The 20,131-nt window shown below is 38.9% G+C and overlaps 1 protein-coding gene across 1 annotated transcript; it reads right to left on the minus strand.

The window, feature by feature from the left end:
• Positions 1-1,530: 1,530 nt before the first annotated feature.
• Positions 1,531-19,799, minus strand: LOC103469543 (tetraspanin-15). The gene is made up of 8 exons (XM_008417288.3): positions 19,452-19,799; positions 15,971-16,156; positions 14,634-14,708; positions 14,395-14,490; positions 10,647-10,760; positions 6,440-6,490; positions 3,983-4,099; positions 1,531-2,706 (listed from the first exon to the last, which is right to left on the minus strand). The coding sequence occupies exons 1-8, from the start codon at positions 19,536-19,538 to the stop codon at positions 2,371-2,373; spliced, it is 1,062 nt and encodes a 353-aa protein (XP_008415510.1). The 5' UTR covers positions 19,539-19,799; the 3' UTR covers positions 1,531-2,370.
• Positions 19,800-20,131: the final 332 nt, after the last annotated feature.

The raw sequence follows: 20,131 nt of genomic DNA on the forward strand, positions 1-20,131 counted from the left end.
GAGGGAGTGGGGAGAGAAAGATTAGAGCAGATGACCTGCAGCTGGAAAAAGAGGCGCATGTGTGTGTTCGTGTGTTGCTTGTCAATTTAATTAAAATGCAACATTTAAAACATAGGAAAGAGGAAACAAGATGGAGTTTTGGCTCCTGAAATGACTTGGACCACCTGATCCTGGCATGTCAGGATCACTGGTCAGAACCTTATACACTCATTATGAAACATCACATTCACTGGCAGCTATTTGACGTTTCTTAATGCAGTTAGAAGTAATTGTACAACAAACAACTCAATCAGGTGCAAAAGTTTGGATTTATTGTGAATTTTCCATAATTTGTACATGTTAAACAGTTGATGAAAATGAAACATTCTCAAATATATAAATAACCCTGATCTGTCCATCCGTCCTTTGTGCAGCCGCTTAACCTGGAAGGTTCTTGGGGGCGGGACTGCAGGTTATCTCAGCACTCATTGGACGAGAAGCAGGTCGCCAGTCCATCAGCTGCGTTTCCAAATGTGCGCAAAAACTTTGCTGATATTCCGCTTTTGAATTCGAAAAAATTCAACTTCGCCACACGTGATTAAGTTTGTTCGTGTGTTAAGTCATTAAAATCCTCCTCCTCCTACCACTTCCTGTCGTCTACTTCGTCTTTTCCGCCAGTAGCAACCTGCTGGTTGTTGATCACATGACGTCACATGACGTGAAAAAAGTGTTGCTATGGAATTTTTTTTGCAAAACACGCTCATTTCCATACAGTCGAAAATTAACCTCGCCTTAGAACTTATCGAAAAAACGTGAGCTTTTTCAAATTTATTATTGGAATTCCTTTTTGTGCAATTATATGATCAATGTAAACACAGCTAGTTATTTATGCGTATGTGTCACTTTGGCTTCTCGGTTCTCTGTCTTTCTCACACACTTTGTGCAGGTCTAGAAGCAGACTGCTAGCATGATATCTTGTATTCTCCTTAACTTTTCACTTTTTTTCCCCACCCATTTCTTTTGACTCTTTCCTTTTCCCTTTGTTTTCAATCTCTGTCTACTAAATTAAAAAAAACCCAAAGCAATTTCTAATATTTTTTTTTATCAGGTGGAGCATTATAAACAAAGCTGTAATGCTCCACATAGGAAAGTAAACATTTCTAATGGGAGCAGAATCAAAATCACGTTCATTGTTTGCTTGTACAAATTTTGCAAATTTAGCCGTTTCTGACGCAGCATCGTGACTGTCGGATTTATTGGCTTTCTATCTCTACTGAAAAACTCTTTGCCATGTAGAAATAAAATATCAAAAACTGTGAACTAGGCAGTGATGCTATTGATTTGAAGACAATTGGAGTTGATATGAATTAGAAAAAAATCACTATAAATTCAGATTTGTGAAATTGTCTTATTTGAACAAATAACATGTCTGTTGTGTTATGCAGCACTGAGAAAGGAACAGAATGGTTCGAATATCTATTTTTAAGACATATTCATGACCTTGAATAGTGGATGTTCAATTCTCAGTAATGAAAAAAAAACAGAATGAAATCAGTAGACAAATTCAGATTTATTGACAAGAACATTAGTGTTTATACAAGGCAGGAGCTGGGAGGAAGCTCAAAATAATGCAACTCATACAAAAAAACTGTCCGTTTTTGTTTTTTTTTTCCGGGTCAGGTGGATAATGCCTTTAGGAATTCCTTTAAAGATGGAAGGAATAAAAACATTTTTATTAAAATGGAAAAGTCTCAAGTACAGAGCTTTTTTTTCTTCTTCTTCATTAAAATGACTTCATATACAGTACAAAACATGCATCCCATGTTATTTCACAAATAGCAGTCTTACAATGTACAGTGATTGCACAAAATTAAATTAAAAATCATAAAAATAAAAAATAAAAACATTACACAAACCGTATAAATCCGTCACAGACGCTACAAGCAAGACACACCTGGCTAGTCCTATTCTCACACAATGAAAAGCAACCATTAATTTATTTATACAACCAAAACTGTTTCGTCCTCTGACTACTGGGCTATTTTCAAAATAGCCTGAGGTAAGCTTTAGCACATGAGCCGTGGCTCAGTAAAGGCTTAAAAAAATATGAAATGACTGACAAAACAAAGGAAATCTCTCTTTTAAAAGGAATTTTGTTTGAAATTTGCTGTAAACAAAGTGCGAAAAGTACTTCTGATCCCTTTAGCCGACCCACTTCCTTTTGATTCAATGGTTCGCTTTCAAACTTTGAGTAGTGCAACACAACCAAAATGAATGTCATCAATTACACCGACAAGAAAATAAAAAAAGAAAGGCATAAAAACCCCAAAAGGCAAAAAAAAATCCAACAAAAAAAAAAAAAAAAAAAACTAGGCTGGACGTGAGATGAACTCAGTGGTCCCGTTTCTGCCGCCGGCCCACGTCGACCTCGTCCAGGCCGCTGGCCGACCGGGACTGCTGCAGCTCCCTGAGCTGGGCGTGGGTCCGGGGCGGCTGCTTCTTCAGCTTCTCCAGGTGAATGTCAATGGGGTCGAGGTCGGGCTCGGAGGCCGGCACAGGCAGGTAGCCGCCATCCCTGGGCAGGCACAGGCACCAGCCAGCGCCCGCCAGGTCCAGCTCGCTGTACTCGAACTCGGACTTCTTCAGCTTGAAGTCCACCATGTCGGCCGACTCGCTCATGTCCACCAGCAGGTTCCAGAAGACGCAGCTCAGGATGATGCCCAGCAGCTGCGGGTGGGGGGAGGCGAGGGGACCCAAACACAAACACTCATCAGCTGTGTCTCAATTACAAATGTGAGCAAATCTTTGTCTATATTCCGCGAATGTCGAAAAAACACATTTGGCGATTGTGGTGTTTTCCTGTCAGTGAACCTTTGGCTCATTTGCACTTAAGAATCAGTACATTCTTAAAATGTACATCAACAAAGTGTAACATAAATATTTATATTACTTAAAATACTACTTGTTATAAAATGACCTATTTTCATAGACAATGTCATCATTTTCTTAATGAATAATTGTCATCATTTAGTTAAAAGACAAGTAGAAATAGCGTAGCAAGTTATTGTTTACATCTGGAAATGTCGTTCATGTGCGCATTTGCTGGAGGGCCAAAAAGCTATTAATGTATATGTGATCCAGAGCCGCAGTGGAGCAATCCTGTTAGTTAAATAAAACCTGGAGATGTGGGTATCATTAACCTAGTGCAGTGCGCCAGAGCAAAGGGGAAAATAACGCAGCCAAACCGTTGAAGAACAACGGTTCAGAATAACACTCCCACATATCAAACTAACATCAACAGCTGCCTCGTTTGGCTCGGCACTTCTCTCTTCACAGTGGAGGACGGCCGTCTACAGCGCAGGCAAATGTCCCGTAAGCTTCATACCGTCTGGGTTGTGACGCAAACATTAACGATCGGGTGAAATTTATAACCTCAACAGATGATTTATTCAGTGAATTTAGCAGAAGCCGATCTCGTACGAGTCAGCTGTCTATTCTGAAATCATTTGTAAGCACACTCTTTTCATACAGATTACATAAAATAATTTTTTAAACATACTCTAACTGCAACAAGATGCTGCAAATTATTCCCACCGCTTGACTCAGAGGAACTATTTATACGTGTGTGCAAAATTAAAAATAGGAGCAAAAAATAAACGGCAACTTACCAAATCAACAAGTTAAGCTATCTATTTTCAATGCTTTTTGTCTTTTGTTACTTTCTAACAGAAATGTTAATAGTAACAGGCCTAAAATCTGACGTCCCCTACAGAAAAAATTGTGACAAAATGAGGTGTGTCAAAATAAATGAATTAGGTGAAGTATGAGAGCGGTCACCGAGGGAGACCAGTGGACACTTCAGACTAAATCATATTTCAAAGACAAACAATCGGAGAGATATACATCTATTAGAAAGTTTCAGAGGAAATAAAGAGGCAGTTTGGTTTCCAGGTGCCTCCAAGCCGTTTAGTTTCGGGAGTTGCGGCTCTGAGTTTTCAATTACCTGTGGCAGCCCGATGGCGCAGCAGAGGGCGACGGTTATTCCAATGTTGTCGCTCATCCAGAGGTTGACTGCATGGATGCAGCCGCGCACATGGATCGCCTCCTGCAGGGTTTCACGCTGATGGCCAGAGCGCAGAGCGGGAGAAAATGAGAAGAAAGTTGAATTTCTAAAGTGAAACTCCAGCCCCTCATCCTCCAGTTAGAAGGAAAGCAGAAGTTCTGAAAAACCCAAAGCTGCTGTAGAAATTACAAAGAGTTTCAGTCTAGCTTCGTTTGGTGTCTAGGAAGTGCAGAAAACACGATAGCCACAATTTTTTAGTTTTTTTTAAAAAGGACATTATCTGATAGAACAAATTGTGAAGTGTGAAATACGAGGTTATTTTTTTTTTTTTAAGTTTCATTGGCTCTAATGGCTTTTATTTGATAGTGAATTGACAGGAAAGTGGGTAATGAAAGAAGGGGCAAACATGCGGCCAAAGTCGCGGGGCCAGGAAGCGAACCTGTGACAGCCACGTTGAGGACCAAGGCCTCCATATGTGGGTTGTACTTAACCCCTGCACCACCACAACACACACAGAAATATGAACTGCTTTTTATGTGTTTTGTTTTGTTTTTAGCAGATAAACAGAAAAGGCGTGGTTCCACAAAATATTCACAACAGTGTTATTTATTCAAATACACACCAATTTCCTGAAATAAACTTCAGCTCATTTGGAGCATGACTCAACCAGCTTGGAAATTCTAACAACTAAATTACTTTGCAGAGTAGCTCACGCTCAGTGAAATTGGACCAAGACTCAGATTGTCGGCTGGATTTAGTTCTGAACTTTGACCTGATGCCACAGTTTTCTCCAGGTTACATGAACCTTCAGGAGAATCAAAGGCTCTGTGTCTCACTGCGCTGATTCAGTAATTCATGCAAAAGGAACAGCAAATAATCAGGTGTCAGGAATTATTGTACATGTTTTCAGTTTTTCTTTTTAAAATATATTTTAATGGCTCTTACATAATATTCTAATTTTCTGACACAATGCATTTTGGTTTTTCATTATCTGTAGGCCTCAAAGGGACGCCATATAGTTCTATTTTATAGCGCAAACAAACAACTGTTATCTTCAGTTGCTATAAAAATGCTGAATAACAAATATGACTTAGATCAAATTTTACTTAGTAATTTAATGTAGTGAAATTGGGCCTCTGTCTCTTTAAAAATTCCTGCTCTTCTTGAAACTCTGCCTTCAGGAAGTCATCATAACATGGCTCCTCTATTAACCCTTTAACAAAGTTTCTACCATGTTGCACTGAGCAGTAGCTCCTATAATGAGTTTAGCAGACGTCCAGTTCCACCAGGTGTTTGCTAATTGCTGCTGGCTAGTCTGAAGGAGCAGAGTGGGGGAGGAGAGCTCAGAGAGATGGAATCTTGGAAACCGCGGCCCCGAGGAGGAGCTGTGTCTTGAAGGCGGGGCTAGGTCCCCCCAAGCATTTTGCACAGCTGAATGGTTGCCAGGAGAGATGAAAGGATTTGTCAAACATGCATGACGGAATGAAGGGAACACTCCAGGAATGTTTTTGATGAGGGAATAACTTTATAACAAGTAAGCCTTAAAACGTTTTGCATTTTACATGAGACTGCCCCTTTAATCACAAAAACTACAAGAAATTAAAGCTTTACGTATTTCACTCTGTGTAATGAATCTACATAAGTTTCATATTCTGTATTGAGAAACAAGAAATGTTTTATTTTTCCCACAACATTCCATTATTTTTTAAGCTGTGTCTGTAAATTTACTGTTGACAGCAGGTACCGGTCAGTCGCTGGGTCCAGATTCCCCCAGAAACCTTCACCTCTTCATTTTGCATTTCAAAATTCATCACTTTTTCAGACTCAAAATGCTCCAATATTTCATCTGATTTTCAGCTGCCTTTTGAAATCAAAGTGCAAGCATTGAAATCAAGTTCATTTTATTATTAGATTTTTAGCAGTGTTTAGAATTTAGTATCTGTATTTTTCAAACACCATGACATTTTCATCATCTATGGTGCAGCCACCGTATAAAGCTGTTTGAGCACAAAAGTGTGCGTGTATGTGTGTGTGTGTGTAAGTGGTTTTTAGTTAATAACCTGAAGCCAAGATAATGAAAGCTATGACTGTTTAATTGCAGACTGAGCTAAAAGGTGACGCCATGGTAACCGCGTCGATCTTTAATTATCAGTCGGGAATCTCTTTTGAGCACTTTGTTCTGGGAGATAGAGCAAACAGAGCTTGGAGAGAAAAAGTTATTTTTACACAGCATTATTTTCTTTGGCTCATACTTCTCTAGATGAGGAACATACTAACTGCAGATTCTATAGTTGCCAGTAGTAAGGGGCAGGAGCTGTGATACATTGTGAAGAATCTGTGCAAAACCAACAATATAAAGAAAAAAAAAGCAGATAAAATATGTTCTCACACACATACCTGTTCATTCAGAGTGTTGTAGCCACAAAGGGTGTTGATAACTTCTCCCAGCTGTGAAGAGACAGAATACGCAGCAGTCAGACACAAAGTTTGACCTGAGATGAGACAGTCACAGTGTGGACAACATCTACTGGAAACTCTGGTCAAGATCACTTTAAATATATTCCTTCTATGTAATAAAAAAAGTATCAACCGAAAAATGTTGATGAACCTAGTTTTTTTACTTGACTAGGAATTAGAGATGTGCCGATCAGGTTTTTTCCTGCCAATTCCGATTCCGATCACCCACGAGGGCCGATCACCGATATTGATCACCGATACCGATCACCAATACCGATCACATAATTATTATTTTTTTAATCATAAGCACTACGGTTACATTATGTGGAAAAAGGAACCATTAATTCACCTTAATTTAGATAAAAGTTTTAAATAGCTTTTTCCAAGGAAACAAAACTAAACAGGCATTGTGCAAATTGTACTGCTATCAGTAATACTATCTTTAACAGACTGATAACATATGGAGGCTCTGAAGAGGCTAAATAATGTAAAGAGTCAAAATAAAACCTCTCAACATTGCCAAAAGATTCAAGTATAAAACTTAACATTCAAAGGCAAATACAGGATCCATTACAATAAACAATCCTGAGTTACTGAATGAAAACTTCCTGATAGCATGGCGGCTAGCTGATTACTGCTAGTTCTGATTGGCTGTTTCTGACTGAGCGGAGTAATTATGCAGAACAGGGAAGAGATCGATTATTTTTTCAGAGATTATCTGTCTCATATTAACAAAAGTTTTAATACGTATTAAAAAATGTATTTTTTTAAGTTAGATGCTGCAGCTTTAAGCAGAGGTTTGGTGTGAGAGTCACTACCAGGTGGAGCAGAAGCGGCGCTCCGTCTGTGAAATATTACTACCTGTAGCGTAGCAGCGGGTCAACAGCGAGAGCAGAACCAGCTTCTTACATCGCAGCTCGAAGACTTAAATAATTTTGCGGGTTGTTTGTTTAGCTGTTGTTTCTGACCGTCATGTTAATCATGACAGTCATGAGTGTTTGTAGCTGTACGCTGCTTTACCTGCTATCTGATCCTCCATATGTCTTTTTTACTGCAGTGAGCCTCGATGTAGCCAAACTCCGTCAAGAATGGCATTGTTTTTATGCCATATTAGATTCGTCGTGTTGATGCATTTTGACCTACTTCCCCATTCACTCAGTGCATTATAGTTCCACATGGCTTAGGATTTGTTGCTGCGCGTTTGCGCAGTGTGAAGGAAAGAGGAGACCAGCTGCACATGCAGGCTGGGAAATGAGAAGCAGGTGATCGGTTTGTGTGATCGGCAACAAGAGACCGTGATCGGCGATCACCGATCATACACTTTTTCACGGAAATCGGCCGATTATGATCGGTGGCCGATCGATCGGCACACCTCTATTAGGAATATTTAGGGAATAAAGAAAACTAACTGTGACTCAAACTTTTATCTGATAGAAAAGTCCCACAAGAAAAAAAAAACCCAACTAAATATATGAAATAGTCCTGAAATGACAAAATTTAAGATCAGTAATTAATATATTAAAGGCCAAGTTACTTTATTAAATTAATTAAAAACATTTTAGGGCCACAAAGACAATTTTATGCGTGTCTGCAGTTGTTTTTAAGTTTTGCGTCCACACATTTCTGTTGATTTGGGAGACCAGAAATGATAATTTTTTAAACCGGGTTCCAGAGTGGATACATGTCAAAAGTCCAGTTCCATATTGCGGCCATCTAGGCGTGTCTTCTTTTAAACAATGACGTCATAGCTCCAAAAATTCTGTGTTTTTTGTGTCATTCTCTGGCAGCGTTACAGCGCCACCGACTGGCCTGGAAGACCAGCTATCGTGTTTTCACCGCAGCCTGTTGTGGGTGTGCACACTTTTTCTTACTCGTTTATGAAAGTTGTCCTATTGGCAAAAGAGGATTGTATATGGTACAAACATTTCTGATACTGTAATAAAAAAGTGATTTATTTTTAGACTGAGCACAGATGTGGCATGTTTCCGTCTTTAAAAAATCCTCTAACACGCCGACTATTTGGAGCGTAAACCTGACTGCAGCCGTGACAGGTATCAACTGATAACATCAGACATGTCTTTTTAATCGGTGTGCAAAAAAAGAGGACTGCAGGACTCTATCATAATTTATCTGTCCTCAGCTTCCAGGCACATTATCAGTCCTTAAAGCTCAGGGACCGGAGTGGCTGTGGGCCTGTGGAGGGGCCCAGAGGGGGGCTAACATTTTATTTAAACTGAAAAATCTCCCAAAGGCCACAGAGCTTTAAATAGCAGCATGTCTCCTGCTAGACAGGCAATACGTTTTCATTGTGGAGTCAATTACAGTTCTATTGTGCAGATAACAAGAGCCTCTCCTTCATTTGATAAAACCACCAGACATTTCTGTCCCGGCCTGGATGCTCTCTGGATGCGTGTCTATCAGCAGGATATGAGATAAGCAAACAAGATGGCTGTGAGTGAGCTGCAGCTCCACATCAATTTGATAATAGTTGATGGGCATGTGGTATCAGTGTTTGGCTATTATCTGGCAGAAACAGGCTCAGCGGTGGTCCTGGTTTTAGCCACGTAGTGATAAAAATGAAGTAGGTCTCCTCTTGCTTTGGGGATGCACAATTCATACCAAGTCAATTAGCTTTCGGTCAACACGTGATGCAGCAACATATACCTTGTGTAGTGATTTAAATGGAAGCACACGGTGATCTCAGAACGACAAACAAAATTCTTTTATCTTGTTTAATCTTTTAGGCAGCCTGACTTGATCCTGTCGGTCTGATCTAACAAACATGATCATAGCTGATGATCAATTGATGACAGAAGATTAACAAATGACGAAAAGAGCTAGTGATGCGTTCCAGTTGAATCTGGGCTTGGGAATTTCCGACATCCCAGAAAAATCAACTAGAACTAGGGCTGGCCTGATCCACTTTTTCACTTCTGATACAGGTATCTGATCAGTCGATACCGATCTGAGAAAAGGTGCTGAATCGACTCATGTACAGACAGAAATGTACTGAATTACTAATGTATTGGATAACTCTGCACCAGTACAGAACACTGAAATACACCAACAGCTTCATAAGGTGGTCAAACATGGAAAAACAATTTTAATTTGTTCAGTCAGTGCAACTAGGAGAACAGCCAATGTAAAATAAATAATTTTAAAAACTGATAAAACAATTGGTTCACTACTTCAGTCAAATATGTAAAAAATGAACTGCAACAAATCTTTCAAATGGTTCAAAAAGTGGAATTAAGAATTCTTTTTTTAAGGTTTTGCTGGCTCTAGTGGCCTTTATTTGAAGGTAGTTTGACAGGAAACAGGGTAATCAGAAAGGGGAAGACATGCGGCAAATGTCGGAAGGCTGGGAATTGAACCTGCAACCACTGCCACAAGGACTCAATGCGTGGGTCGTGCTTTGCCCCTGCGCCACCACAGCACCCAAGAATTAAGAATTCTAAATTAAAATAAAGTATGATAAAAAAGAATCCGATTGAATAGATATGCACTTATGTAACTGATACATGATGTAATTTTTTTTTCAATATCATAACCAATATAGATAGTAATATCAGATCAGTGCATCTCTAACTGGAACGACCTCCGAAGTTGGATTTCTCGCTGGGAAACTAGCAGCAAATCCAACTCCAACTATAATACAACAACTTCATGCTGTCAGCGAGGCTCTGTTGAAGTGATTTTTTTGATTCAGTCATCATGCAGAAAGGGACACTTAGTTGAAAAAGTGGCTCATCACACTTTGGGTGTAAAAGGTGGTTAATATACTGTAACATAAACCCAGGTTGCTTTGGATAGCTTTTTCCATTTCACAAATGCAATTATTTGAAAACAGATTTTTGTATTTGCAGTTCATCTTTGTCCAACATTTGAATTAGTTTTATTGATCTGAATATTTATGAGTGGCAAAAAAAGGAAAAACAAACAAACTTTGGAGTCATCAAAATGGGAGCAAACACTTTTCTCAGAACTGTAGACTGGCCAAACCCGACAGCATACTGCAAATATACCATCACTGCAGGATGACTGTGTGCAATAAACAACATCCAGCTGAGTTCTGAGATCTAACAATACAAACACAAAAGCCTGGGCGATGTTTGGAGCCCCTGATCAGAGGCGTTGGCACGCTCACCTTGCGAACACAGCAGGTGTACGGAACCCCGCAGGCCAGTGGACCGGTACCGTTGCAGAAATGGTACTGGTTGACTCCCCAGTCCTTATATTCATCCCCTCCACAACAGGAAAACTGGAAAATGAAAGAGATGTGGAACCAGAACAGAAATTCAATTATTATTATAAAATTCTCTGAAAAAAAATCTACAAACATCTCAACACACCTGAGACACACGACTGATAAGACGTTATTAGTTCTAAAATTTGAACTAATTTTATTACATTAAAATGAGTTCTAATCGATCGAACCTCCGCTTCAACATTCTTTTAGTGGTGTAGTTTGACCGCCATCCAGTAGAGGGCGCTGCTGGTAATCTTCCAGCAGAGTCAGACACAGACTTAAAAATGGCGGACTATCCCAGAACAGCAGGAAGGTGGAATGGTCCAAACAAAGTCCGATGTGGAAGGAAAAATGCATTTTATCCGTTGAAGAAAGAACACTGGACAAGCTCCTTGAGTTTCACCTTAATAGCGCTCATTCAGTTATGCTGCACGGCGAAGCAGCGTCAACTTTTCACCCAAAATTAATTATTGATGTGATATGAAGGCGATAAAGTCTGCACTCCTCTTCACTTACAGTACTATGTATTAACATCTCTGTTCATAGGGGATTTAGTGTGTTACATATTTTATTTTATTGATTGGCTTATTTATTTTTTTGACTCAGCAGCCTAGTGGGTTTTTGTTTTGCTATAAAAATACGCCTAAGTTTAATGTGACTTTTTTTTTTTTAAATGTTGCCCTTTCTGTTTTGGAAAGACAGTCAGCCCCTTTCCCCCTCTGAGAAAACTCAGGTTTCTAAGAAAATGCCCGCTCTTTAACTAATCGTTAGTCAGTCGATAAGATCATTCCACGTTGCATTTTTAATCAATAACTTTTCACCCCCCATAAATGGTTCCTGCTTTCAGCATAAAAAGATGAAATGGCCAGTTAAGATTAGCACTAATGGCTGTGTAATAATTAACAGATTTTAATGTATTCCATTAGGATTTCATGTGATATCAACATGAAGAAGAGTTTATCTACACAGACCACCAAATACAGATGAACCCAGAAGCTTCTGAATAAAGAAGAAAAAAAACGCATACAGCCTTTTCCGTCACTGTTAGAAGTTAAATCAGACCAATTTTCTCGTTTTATGTTCTAAATTACCTAAATTATTTATATTTCCTAAAGGCCACAATAATGAGAGAAAGAATGTCAGATGTTTTTTTTTATTATTGTAAATAGCAAACAACTATTTGCTATTCATGCATGCTAAATTTGGTAAATCACTCAATTTTAAGTGCCATGCACGCAAACAAACAAACCATTTGCACAGTTAGACTGCAACTGCCCTTAATGGCCAGATATATCACTGGGCATTAAGTTGAGAGAATTCATTGAAGAATTTTCAATTATTCTGAGTGAAAACAACATTTAATTGCACTTTGGGAGCAATAAAGTATTTTTGAATTTGTATCAAATTGAATTTGAATAAAGACTACAAACACTGTTTAAAAGAAAAAGAAGAAAAAGAAGAAAATGGTGAGTGTCGCAAAAAAAATTGTAATCTTCTCAATACTCAGCAAACGTATTACAACTGCATCTGGTTAGGAAAATGTCAAACCTAAAGACACATAAAGCTCTATAACACATTTAGTGGGATTTAAAATGATTTACTAATTAACATTCAATGTTTTTCAAAAAAATGTTTGCTAAAAATTGCCAGGCTGTCTTTAACAGAAACAGAAAAAAAGCCCTTTTAGTTGCAGAACCACATCTGAACCCGAAGAAGTGACGTTAACATGAATCCAGACAGCCGTCCTGTTTGGCTTTCTTTGCTCGTAGAGCCCCGTCCCCCAGCTGCTCCAGCCTCTGCCTACCTCTGGGCTTCAGGAGCTGATTAGACACTTGTCCCCGTCCTCTCTGCCTGAGACAGTCTGCCCACTCTTCCATTGAGAAATTGCCATTCAAAGTGACAACAGGTTCTGTGCAGCTGTCTCCTCTCCCAGTTAAACATGACAAAGTGCTGCACTTCTGCTGTGAGCCTCTACCTTTCAGTGACAAATCCACACTGGGCTCTCTCCAACCCTGCAGACAGAGCAGCACTGGGGGATGAAATGGCCTCGGTGGTGAGGCAGGGAGGAATAATGGCACTCCCACAGAGGCGCCCTGTTTGTTCTAATCCATAGCACTATACCATTACAACAGGATGATGTCACAATATCAGGACCAGTGGGCTGTGTGCAAGAAAGTGCACAAACAACAAGCCTTTAAAGCCTCTGGGTGATATTCTGATCAATAGTTTGCCCTGTTGGTAATAAAAATGTTTCCTTCATGCAGTCCCACGCAGTGATGTCAGCCCTCCTCAAATTAGCTGTCTGCTGGGAAAAGTTTCTCAGAAATTCTCTTTGAATTGTGGCTTAAAAGCAAACACTCCTGATGTGATGAACTGAAAATAAAACCAAACATGTTTGGCTTTAAAAATAAAGCCAAATATGTTTGGCTTTATTTATAGTGCCATTTTATAGTACAATCAAGTAATTTGTTAGAAAAATGCCATTATTGTCAAGAAATTTGACTTCGCAATTTAACACCATAAAATTGGGCCTCTATCTCTTCAAAAACTCCAGCTCTTTCTGAAACTCCACCTTCAGGAAGTCACCACAACATGGCTCCTCTATTAACCCTTTAACTGCGTTTTTACCAGAGTTGAACAGAGAAGTAGATCGTATAATGAGCTCAGCTAATTGCTGCTGTCTAGTCTGAAGGAGCAGAAAGATGGAGTGGCTCCTCCAAGGAGGATCTTTGTCCTCGAAGGCGGAGCTATGTCCACATGCGCTTTGCTAATTAAGATTAAAGGAGAGCTGCAGCTATGAACACACTTTCTCTTTAAAAGTGAATATTATGGTACAATGTCAGAAAGAGTTATATTTGGTTGTTACAGAAAGCCAAAAATTATTAAATTAACAAAAAACTTATGTGATTTTCAAAAATGTGTGGCGCAAAATTATCTGCGCATAGGCCTGTCACAATAAGCGATAAATCAATCGCACGATAAATTAAACCTATCGATCGGAGCAGCCACGACGAACTAAATCACACTGCAGGATGATCGGTTACAAAATCACCAACGACAATCTTAGATCGCCCATCGATCTAAGATTATCTTAAGGGGACAATTGGGCCAAGAAATGGTGTAGAGTGAACTACTGCATTAGATAGTTGGATGTGCCCGTCTTCTCTATTTAAATCTAGTGATTACTGAAGGGCAATACAGACTTCATAATCTGCACTCTTTTGGTTGAATGCAGCATTTATTTACACTTTGGCTTTATGTTGTTGAGTTTTTATTCAAGTACGTTTTTTGTTAATGGAGACTGAGAATCCATTTTATTTTTGTTGTTTTGTTTATTTAGTTTATCAGTTCCAGTGTTATGTGTTCTTTTGAAAATAAAGTGTACCTATCTATGGCAGGAAATAGCATGCATTATTAGTCATTTCCATTGAATCAGTGTCAAAAGGTATTGAAACAATATTATCGTTTATCGCAATAATTCTTTAGACAATTAATTGCTCAGCAAAATTTGTTATTGTGACAGGCCTATCTGTGCAATTACCTTAGGGTGTAGCTGACATAAAATCACAAACCAATAAGTTTCATGTAACTTAGAAAGACCATATGTCCCAACTGTTGACAGAAGTGAAGCCAAGTATAATCCTACCTTTTGCTGGACATAGTCCAAGATATTTTTGAAGTCCAGATCGTCGTAGTAGTGTTTAATTCCTTCCCGTATGGTGCTCTGAAACAACGCAACTGTCTGGAAAGAACACAAGCAGAAACACACAGATGGCGGTGAGGAAGAAAAAAATCAACAAAGCAGCCCTGACTGGCCTGCCTGCAAGCAATCAAATCGCTAGATAACAACATCAAGAGCCACACACAATATGAAACAACTTTTACCTTCTTTTCAAAGATGAGAGCCATGGCGAGTGTCATTGCCTGGAGGAGGAGCAGCACACACAGAACACAGAGGAACTGTGGAGAGAAAAGGGACATTTAGCAGATTAAAAGTGTTTTTGTTTTGTTTTTTACTTGGCTTATGAAAAGTTTAGACTGCTGATCGTAGAATGATTTACAGTCTTCTTAAAATAGTGATCTGCTACAAAAACAGATGAATCCCAGGCTCCTTTGACGTCTCCTCCTGTTTCTGGTTTTCTTTCTGGGGATTAAAACTAATCTAAATTGTTTTGTGCAGACTCTGGTTCAATGTAAGAATTCATTGTTGTTGACTCAATAATCAAACTACCGTTTTTCATTCTGCTGCGCTATTAAGGTGAAACTCATCCAACACATGTGCAGTATGCTACTAACAACTTTACAATTGTATCTGTAAAAATCATGAAAGTAAAAAAAATGCTGCAGATTGCTTGACAGAGGTAGTAGTTTTCCCACAAAGAATGACAAAATAATTACTTGTTGGAGAAGATCATAATTTATGCATCAAAGCATCTGTTTTTTGCCTTTATCTTACTGAAACTGAACCAGAATACATGATGGTGCATCTGTAAAAATAAAAAAATAGATGTTTTCTCATTCTGTATTAATAATTCTAACCAATAACAGAGGCTTGAGACCTCCAAAAAGAAATAAGAAAGGAAGAAAAAAAGACCCTCCTGAGATAAAAACAGTAATTATTCATGGTCTATTGTTTGAGTCAAACACAATAATAGACATTCTTTAAAAAAAAAATGTTGCTGTCATTGGTTTATTGACTTTCTAATCTTCTCCTCAAAAACACAGACATCACTGACTTCTCTGTTTCTAACTTCATTTTGCACTTTATTACTGATTATTTAGCTATAGCTAATTACATGGTTGCATAGCAACCGCAATAATGCAGCCCTACTCCTTTTGAGCTTTTCCTCTGTTACTGACAAAACCAACAGCTGCGTCTTTGCATGCAGGGAGGAAAAAGGTCATCAAACTGTTTGTTGGTATTAATGTTTTAAGAACCGAACTGTTTTGTTTTGTGGCAATATATGTAATTAGACACAAATATTCTAAAATGAACACGTGTGTTTGGTTTGAATTTGCAGCCGAATAGATAATCTAATCAGAATCAAAGTGTAAAGTTTCAGTCACAGAACACGAATCAAAAAGATCCAAGCAGTTTAATCAAAGAGACGCATCAGGTACCGTTTAATTTCACTATCCAGCTTTAAAAAACAAAAAACAAAAAAAAAACCAAGGTATTGTTAAAGCAGCTAACTCTGCAGACGTTCGTCCAGCGTCCCTACCATGTGCAGCAGGGTCTTATTGTCCCTGAGGGAGCCGACCATTCCCACCACGGACACGGTGAACATCACCAGGCCCAGCAGGATGAGCACAACGGCGGGAGCCAGGAAGAGACCCTCCAGGGTCCGATTCTTCTGCCTCTCCACTTCCGCATACACTCCCACACACAACACACACAGGCCCATGAGCTGTGGAGAGAAGAGGCGGTTCATGACACGGAGACCTGAGGTCGAGTCTGGAACGGCAGCCAAGCCACATATTTACATACACTGGACTTCACCGTCTGAAGTCCACTCAGACCAAACCTCTCTTGTTTTAGCTTAGGTAGAATTAACAAAATTAGTTCTACTTGCTAAATGCCAGAAAACTTGGAGAGAACATATTTTTTTAGAAAATTCTTTGCAATTTTCCTTGAATTCAAAAGTTTACGTAGATTTGGTCAGTATCAGGGATAACTGTCTTTGACAGTGTTTGACTTGGGCCAAACCTTTTGGGATTTCTTCCACAAGTTGCTTTATATAGTTTATTTATTTACTATTTGATGCTGTCTTGAACCCTTTAGCTTGTAGCTATGCTTAAAATCAAACATAGCAAATAACTGCTGTTTCTTTAAATGTCCTTCTCCAGTCTTAATGGAGTGTGAACCAGTCAAATCAGTTAATACAAGCACAACATCCAGCAGAAGAGCAGCAGCCTCTCTCCGGTTACAGATGGGATTTTTTTTAGAAGAACTTTAAACTTACCAATAGCAGTTTTGGGGGGGTGGGTGGGGGGGGGGGAGGTTAGAGAGAAATGAACAGGGACCTAAAACTGAGCCAGGCAGAACTCCAGAAAAAAAGCTGGGATTATATCCACAATATTTCAATCATAGTGGCAGCTTCTAAACCAGCCTGAAACAAAAGTTCTCAAAGCAGCATCACTGAAATTAAAAGTGGGTATGTGATTTCCATCAACAATAAGTTTACACCTAAAGAACATTTTTATGCCTTTCCAGATAATTTCGCACTTAAACATGAATCTGAATCTAATTTATGAAACCTTTATTACCATTTGCAACAGCACAAATACAAACAAATGAAATGTTAGCCTTTATTACATACATAAACGTATAAATCCATAGAAAATGGTATTTATTAACCTTAAATGAATGATTATTCTGTTGTACATGAACAGCTGCCAGCTCAGCTGCTGCATGGTGTGAGAAACCAACTTAGTTCAAATTGAATCACTAGCACTACTTTCATTTGGTTAATGGAAAGTGCTAGAATACATGAAGTATGAAGTAGCCGTCTTTGCTTTCAGTGCTTTTGATTTTCATTTGGACACAGAGGCAATCTACTCCGACTCCATTTAACAGCTGAGAACCCCGTACAAAACCTTGTTAAGTAATCCAGGCTGGCTTCCCACATCCCGCATCAGCACTAACCTTCCTTTTAGCTACAACATCTTTATATCTCCCCTAAATCAGTCTATTGATGGCAGAAAAGTGACACAGCAAAGAGCTGATCAATGTCAACTTTTGAAACCACGCTTTAATTCTCTGAATGTACAATCATCAGTCAGAAAAAGCAAACACTAGGTGAGTGTGGGTCAATCTCACTGGACACCTGCCGCTTTCCTTCCGTCATTAGAATCAGACTTTACAGACATTAGCTAAATCCAACACTCCCACTGCGACGATAGCTCTAATTAAGTCTACATGGCTAGCTTGGGGCCAAAGGAGCCTTTGTCGGCGGAGGAAGTCCACAGCGGCCTAAATCACAGCAGCAGAAAGGAGAGCCAGAGGAAGAGGCAAATCGCATTAGAGGCATTCTGGAGCGCTAACAGGATCAAGCTACGAATGGTTTACAACCACATTCAACACAAAGTTCCAGGACAGATGTTTCTGTAGAAAACGGAGGAGGGCAAAAGTGGAAATGCACCGATCTGATCTGATATTGAAAATAATTCTGGATCTGCTATTGGTGACAATGTGCCAGATTAGGGCAGATCTATTCAGACTAATTCTACGCTTTGTTTTCTGAATGAATAGCACTCCTGGATTGGCTGCTCTGCAAAGGAAAGCCAATACCATATCAATAGAATGAGGTACATTTTCATTTGAATATTTTACATATTTTCTACAAAAAAAAAAATCGAAGTTTGAGAGAGTTCCTGATTCCAAATTGCTCAAATTCTACTTCATACGCCCGCTACGGTTTGAGGTTCTTGTAACAGGATACCACAGATCATTCTGCCATAAGTGGAGTTTCTGAATGGAGAACAGAGCTAACCAATACTGGCCCCCTCTCCCACTTGTTTCTGCACACAGCCAGTTAGCTTGAAGAAGATTCAATTGCAAAGAAAAACAAATTTGGCCATCTCACAACATTTCTGACCACAAAGTGGACAAATGTCGGCTTGTTGCACTTTTTTCCCCCCATAATAGACAAAGAACCAAAGAAAAGAGCAAAAAATAGTCATCAGTACAACTACAAACTTTTTAAAAACAGCCCATTTAGCAACTTTTTTGTTAATTTGCCCCTATATTTAAATTTTTTCTACATTTTTATGCATTCCCAAAAATTGAAGGCTATAAGAGCTGTAATAACTCAATTTGTTACATTATGTTTGTTATAGAAATCAAACTTTGCTGAAATATATTTTTGTTGACATTAAGCTAAATATATTAAAACGTCCTAACGCCGTAATGACAGAAATAATAATCTCTGAGCAAGAAAACAGCAGCAAGGTTGATGTAGATGTATTTTGCTTCTGTACTTCACACTTGCTCGTGTTTTGTGTCGGCAGAATCAATTCCATTATCATTCCATCCCTTTAAGAGCACCCAACGCCCTGCACCACCGTGCTGTTTGTTGGCCACTGACTGATGGCTTTGTGTTGTCTAAGAGACAAATGGAACCGCGAATATAACGGAAAATTATGTTAAAATACTGTCCATCTCCTGGCGCAATGTAAACGTATTACACTCTAAAATGTTACGGTGTTTTGAATATTTTCCACCGGTATGAATCATTCATCTATTAGCTTGTATCCACAGAGCTCTAAGCCATCACAATAACATATACCGTTTATTATTAACCAAATTGCGTTTATTATAAAAACGGCATGTGTGCGATTCAATAAAGGGACAATGATTTTAATGAAATATCAGAAAAGCCCAGCTATATGTGATGATTTAAAGGTAGAAGTGCTCTGTGGTTAAGGGCGAGTTACTGATTTCGATTGAAATTACTATCAGAGAGGCCATAAATGTATTTGTAGTGTATGCCGAATTGTTGGGAGGATAGCATACATTTATAATCTATATGAGTTTATATTTTCTTAAACATCTATGGGCCTGGAGCAAGCGGTACATTTAAAAAGAAGTGTTATGTAAATCAAGACTGGCAAGATGCTTCGAAAGTTGATCTCTAGCTCGGCATTTAGACTCAAACAAACTCCAAGCGGACACAGACATAATAAAATGCATCTCGCACTTACCGAGAAAAGCATTGAGTAGACATTTAGTGTGAACTTGATGAAATAGTAGAAGTGGTTGCTTTTTCTCACTTCTGAGTAGGACGGCATGGCTGCTTGCTTTTATCAAGCTAGCTAACAGTCTAGCTAACGCTCCTTCGTGTAGCTCGTTTAATGTAAGTATATGTATGATATATTAATGAAATATAAAATACTCCCTTTGAGACATGAGAAACAGTTATTAGAGGTAACTGGATATTAAATATGCAGGCGCTATCATTTCTCAAACAGGTGCTGTTGTAAAGCCGCCGAGACGAAACCACTTCCGTGCGGCTAGCCGCCCCATGCTTTGTTTTGACTCCATTCTTAAAGGAGCAGTCACACCAATTCACCAGCATCACAGGTAGAGTAAACATCAAATTTGTGTCTCATCTAAACTTTTTTTACATGCCGAATCTACGCATATAAGCACATCATATATACATTGTGTTTATTGTAATTGACGACCTGAAACCACATGACATTGCAAACCAGGTGCTAACACCAAAAGTCGACTTCTTAAAACAACTCCAATCTCAAAAACGTGACAGAGCCTCATGCAGTTATTTATGGAGGATCTCAATATTGACTTTATAGGAAACTGATGGCAGTGGGCCAAAAATAATCTCTGTTGGTAATGCATACTTGTAAAGCGTTTTTGGTAA

The sequence above is a fragment of the Poecilia reticulata genome, chromosome 9, assembly GCF_904066995.2.
Source record: "Poecilia reticulata chromosome 9, P_reticulata-male-v2, whole genome shotgun sequence".
Taxonomy (NCBI): Eukaryota; Metazoa; Chordata; class Actinopteri; order Cyprinodontiformes; family Poeciliidae; genus Poecilia; species Poecilia reticulata.